This window comes from Phyllostomus discolor, chromosome 7 (genome assembly GCF_004126475.2).
Source record: "Phyllostomus discolor isolate MPI-MPIP mPhyDis1 chromosome 7, mPhyDis1.pri.v3, whole genome shotgun sequence".
Classification (NCBI taxonomy): Eukaryota; Metazoa; Chordata; class Mammalia; order Chiroptera; family Phyllostomidae; genus Phyllostomus; species Phyllostomus discolor.
In genome coordinates this window covers 138,296,754-138,301,660 of record NC_040909.2, presented here as the reverse complement: position 1 = coordinate 138,301,660, position 4,907 = coordinate 138,296,754, and the positions used below count along the sequence as shown (strand labels likewise).

Genomic DNA, 4,907 nt, shown 5'->3' with positions numbered 1-4,907 from the left:
GGGCAGGTGTGAGGCCCCAGCCCTCCCGTGCACTGGGGCGGGGCGGCCTGGCCCACCAGGCAGAGGTTGATGCGAACTGACTGGCCCCGTCTTCGGGAGCCCCCGCTCAGGCGTCACTCCGACTAACCGAAAAGGCCCGGGTCAGCTGGGCCCTGCACGCCCGCGCCACACAACCACGCCGATGCCCACCGGGAACGGCCCAGAAGGCGGGACCTCCGAGACAGACCAGACACCGGCGCCGGCGTCCACGCCATCACGCGCCGTGAGGCCACGCCCAGCGCCCCGGCGCCTTGTCCGTCACCGCGGGCCGCCGCCACAGTGCGTTAGCGCAGACCGGCCGCGTGCCAGAGGCCACCTGTGCAGGCTGCCGGGTCGCCCCCGCCCCGCCCCGCCCCCGCCCCTGGGAGTTGCTGCCCCACGGGAACCCTATCGGAGGCTCTGGGGCTGCCTGCTGAGGGTTTCGGTCCCGAGGCCCCTCTCCAGTTCGGGGCCGCTGTGCCTCCGGGGCGCTCAGACCGCCCCCAGGCGCTCCTCGGGCGGGTCCCTGTGCCCAGGGCCCTGCTCTCCCCTGCCCTCTATCTCCCCAACCTCCAGGGCGCCCCGTGGGTGACCCGGCTCAGCCGGACAGCCTGGTCCTCACCTGTGCAGCCTCCCCCAGGCCAGGTGCCGGACCGGCACGGGCACCTCCAGCCCTTCCATCGGCCCTCCCTGTACCCAGCCCCGCTGCCCATGGTCCCCTCCCAGGGTCTCTGCATCCCCGCCCCCTAGGTGGGCCCGCCCACCCCTGCCGAGGGCCCTTCTGAGGACCCGGGCCTGAGCCCGTGGTGGCTGCCTACTCTCTGCTGGGGCCGGGACGCAGGGGCTGTCCCCATGCTCGGCTGCTGGTGGCCCAGCTTGATGGTTGTGTCCAGAGGTGCCCAAGACCCAGGCGCGGGGTCCCATGAGCACGGAGGTCCGCTGAGAGCTGGGGCGAGGGCCGGGGTCTGGGGAAGGTGGGCAGCAGCGGCGGCGGAAGGAGCAGGAAGGGGTGCGGTTGAACAGGAAGTTTATTGTCTCTGGAAGGAATGGAGGTCATCGTCCCACTCACAGCGAGACTCTGTCCGATTCCCCTTGGACACAGGTGGCCGGGACCAGGGGGAGGTTGGCCCGGGGACAGAGCTGGTTGGAGCCAGGGTCAGGGCTGGAGCCACCGTCCGGCCTTGCCCAGGCTCTTCCCGCCCCTGACCGCCCCGCCCCGCCCCTCACGCGCCAGGGACAGCCTGGTCAGGACGAGAAACCCAGTACAGGGAGCTGCTGCCTCCCATCGGAAAGGCTCCTTCCCCGTCAAGGACCTGGGCTGTGCGTGTTCTCCAGTGTGTGTGGGCCGGGTCCCGTGCGGGGAAGGAGGCGTGCCCGGTCTGGGGGGGTGGGGGGCGGTGGCACCCACCCCCCTCGGAAGCGGATGTCCCACCCAGCACCCAGTGTGGCTGAGAGGGAGGCGGGGCCCGGGCCAGGGTGGGTGGACGGGGGTGCCTGCAGGGCGAGGGAGGGTGCTCACAGCAGGGCCCCGGGGAGGGCGAGGCCCAGCGGGAGCAGCAGCGCCCCCCGCAGGGCGCAGGGCCGCCCGGGGGCCGGGGCCGCCCTGTTGCAGAGGCTGTGGCCGCAGCACTGCCGGTCGATCCGGCCGAGCACCCGGGTGTCTGAGAGCCACTCGAACGCCGTGTTGGCGTTGGGACACCGCGGGGCGCAGCGCTTGCTGAGAGAAACCTTCACCCCCGATTCTGCAGAAGAGAGCAGGCGGTGGTCTCGGGGTCCAGGAGGCAGGGCTCTGGGGCCCCGTGGGGGTGCTGCCCCGCGGCCGGGGCCCTCACGGTCAGAGGCCAGCTGGCTGCACAAGCACGGCCAGTCCGCTCCTCCCGCCCCGGTGGCAGCCCACAGCCTGCAGGGCCCAGGGACAGGGCTGCTGCCCAAGGTCACCTTCGAGTCACAGCAAAGGCAGGGTCCAGGTCTGACCCCACGGGCAGCTGTGACCTGAACCCCGCCCCCCCGGGCCGCCCCGGGCCTTCGAGGGGGAAGCAGAGCAGAGAGGACGGGCCGGGGCCGCCAGGGCCCTGTGTGCGCTCAGCCCTGGGCTCCGGGCTCCCGGCGGCTCCCTTAAGGACGCGGCAGGGGTGTGGAAGGAAGCTCGGGGGGGCAGGGGGGGCAAGGCCCTCAGCAGGACCCGGGCTGTGGCAGGAAGGGCCGCCTGGGGCGGGGCCACCACGGCTCTGCTCCTCGCAGCACCACTCCGCATGCGCTGGCCACGCCAGTCACGCTGCTGCACACGGTGTCACGGGACCGTTGCACGGTGCCGGCCCCTCTCAGGGGAGAGGCGGGCACCTCCTCCGGAGGGTCCCCCCAGGTCTGGACCTTGAGCAGCTGCCCCACCCCCGCCCCAGGGCTCAGGGGGCCATCCCCTGGCAGAGGTGGGGGGTACGCGAGGGGCCTGTGGGTGAGAGCCCTCGCGACCCCCAGCCTCCCTGCTCCCAGGAGGCACCAGACACGGCCTCCGGCCCCCAGTTGAGGTGGGGCGGCCGGTAAAGAGAGCAAAACTGGGGGGACAGGCACCAATACCTGGCCAACGTGCCCCTGCCCCGCCAGCCGCCTGCATGTCCCCTCTCTCAGCACGGGGCAGGGACAGGCGGCCACCGTGGGTCGGCACGTGTGGGCAGGACCCGGAGGAGGGGCTGGGCCCGTGGGCGAAGGTGGAAGGGAGCAGGGTGCCGGGGCGCGGCCCGGTGGCGGCAGCGGGGCAGGGCCGCCCTGTCTGCTGGTGCCGCCGAGGCAGAGGCCACCTGCACGGCAGAGCCGCCGCCGCCACCTCGGCTGTGCCCACCTTCGTAGCCGGGGCCTCCATGCACGGGTCAGCCCCAGGACGCCCAGGAATGGAGCCACATGTGCTTCCCGGCACCCTGGCCGGGAAGGCGGGCGCGGCGGGAGGCCCCAGGTGCACGGGGGGGGGGGGGGGGGAGGCGGGGGGGGGGGAGCTGCGCACAGAAGGCCACCCCCGCGGGCCCACGGGACCCGGAGCCACACAGGAGGTGGCGGCTCTGCTGCAGCCGGCGGGTGCCCAAGGGCTGCTGCGCACCTGGTCCGCAGGACCAGCAGGCCCTGGGCCTGGTTCTCGGGCACCAGATGGTCTGTCCCCCTCCCGCTGTCTCCGGCCGTTCGTGTCCTCCTGGCGGCTGGCCAGTGACACTTCAGCGGGCTGGGCGCACGTTCCGGCCTGAGTGCACAACCTCCTGCGAGGCTTGTTTGTGAAGTGGAGTCCTAGCAGGTGCGCACAGCCAGCCCTGCGGGCGGGTGGCCAGGCGAGCAGCAGGCGGGGCCGGCAGGTGGCGGCCGGTCCTGGGGGCAGCGTCTGCTCCCACGGCCGAGCCTCCGGGCTGTCCCGCTCTCCCGTCCACTCTGGGACAGCAGGACCTCTGCCCAGCCGACAGATCCTGGGCGAGTGACCCCGAGGACAGAAGCACTCCAAGAGGAGGAGGGGGTGGGGGGCCCCAAGTCAGAGCCCCTGTAGCAGGGAGAGCTGCCCCCGCCCCCCACACCCCGCAGAGAGCCCGAGGGTCCAGCAGTATCCGGGAGGGGCCGCGCTGCCCCTGCCAACGCCCCGGGGGACTCACTCACGCAGAGAGAAGGTCAGCGTGTGAGAGACGCAGACGCGGTCCTCGGGGGAGCACGCAGTGGGTGCGCACAGCGCCTCGCTGGCGACTTTGAAGCACCGGTAGCAGGTCAGGTTCATGCCTGCAGGGCAGCCCCGGCGGCGCTGGAACAGGGCTGCGCCGGGACGGAGCTCCGGCGGAGAGAGCCCGGAGCCCCCCAGGCCCCCCACGGCCTCTGCCCGCCCAGCCCGCCCCTTACCTGGCTGTGTGGTGCTGCCCTCGAGGCCCTGTGGGGCGGCCCTGGGGCCGCGCCAGAGCCGGTCGGCGTCCCAGCCCACCAGCAGAGCCCACAGGGCTAGGAGCACCCCCTCCATGACGCGCGGGGCTGCGGGGGCACGACAGAGAGGGGGCGGGCTCCATCCCCAGCACCCGAGCGCCCCCAGCTGCCCCCCACCACAGCACCACCCCTCCCCCCTGTCCCAGCCCCCTTCGCTGGCCCTCCTCCCAGCCTCCTGACCCCCTGGCTGTCCCTTTCCCGGGAGCACCTGCTGTGGGGGCCACCCGCCCCTCCTCCGCGGCTCCCACCCTGGGGGGAGCCTCCTGGGGTCCCGGGGGCGGCAGCCTCCACCGCCCGCCGGCTCCAGCTGGGCAGCAGGCAGGGCCGGGACCCTCCCCTCGGTCCGCCAGAATGCACCCTTCTCTCCCTGGAGCAAACCTTCTCCAGGCAGGGCCTGGTTCTCTCCATGGCGACACGGGGACCAGATCGGGTCCCTGCCTCCGGGGCCCACGGGTGGCTGAGCGGAGAGGTCCCCACCCCCACCCCCCGCAGGCGCAGCAGGAAGCGGTCTGGGGGCTGGGGGTGGAGAGAGGTGGGGAGACTGAAGGGCGGGGGGTGGGGGCAGGGGGTCATTGGAGCGAGAGAACAGGTGACATTGGGGCAGTCAGAGACCACACGGAGGGCAGCCCAGGGGCAGAAACGTCACCAGCGGCACCTGGAGCAGGGACCCGGGGAAGGAAGCGCCCGAGGGCCCAGAGGGGTGGGGCGAGGGAGACAGGAAGGAGGCGGCGAGGGGGGGGCTCGGGTGGAGGAAATCTTGACTGTTGTCACTCTTGGTGAGTGCTGGGGGCCCCTGTCCTGTGGGAGGGGCTGTCTGGGGGGGCCCAGAGCTCAGGCGAGGGCCGATCAGCAGCCTCCCGAAGAGAGGGTGCCGCCGAGGCCCTGCAGCTGCCACAGGGGGGGCTGGGCCCTGCAGAGGGGCGGCAGCCCCCCGACTCCCTCACCCCCGG

The 4,907-nt window shown here is 73.3% G+C and overlaps 1 protein-coding gene across 1 annotated transcript; it reads right to left on the bottom strand.

Moving 5' to 3' along the window:
* Positions 1-1,448: 1,448 nt before the first annotated feature.
* On the bottom strand, positions 1,449-4,561 carry LY6L (lymphocyte antigen 6 family member L). The gene is made up of 4 exons (XM_036031472.1): positions 4,336-4,561; positions 3,880-4,005; positions 3,646-3,762; positions 1,449-1,760 (listed from the first exon to the last, which is right to left on the bottom strand). The coding sequence occupies exons 2-4, from the start codon at positions 3,992-3,994 to the stop codon at positions 1,534-1,536; spliced, it is 459 nt and encodes a 152-aa protein (XP_035887365.1). The 5' UTR covers positions 3,995-4,005; positions 4,336-4,561; the 3' UTR covers positions 1,449-1,533.
* Positions 4,562-4,907: the final 346 nt, after the last annotated feature.

Excerpts from the sequence above, each read along its gene's own strand:
- LY6L (XM_036031472.1), bottom strand. The coding sequence starts at position 3,994 with ATGGAGGGGGTGCTCCTAGCCCTGTGGGCTCTGCTGGTGGGCTGGGAC. Across the intron at positions 3,763-3,879 it reads GGGCAGCACCACACAGCCAG|GCATGAACCTGACCTGCTAC; the intron begins GTAAGGGGCGGG and ends GCTGCCCTGCAG. Across the intron at positions 1,761-3,645 it reads CACGCTGACCTTCTCTCTGC|AATCGGGGGTGAAGGTTTCT; the intron begins GTGAGTGAGTCC and ends TCTCTTCTGCAG.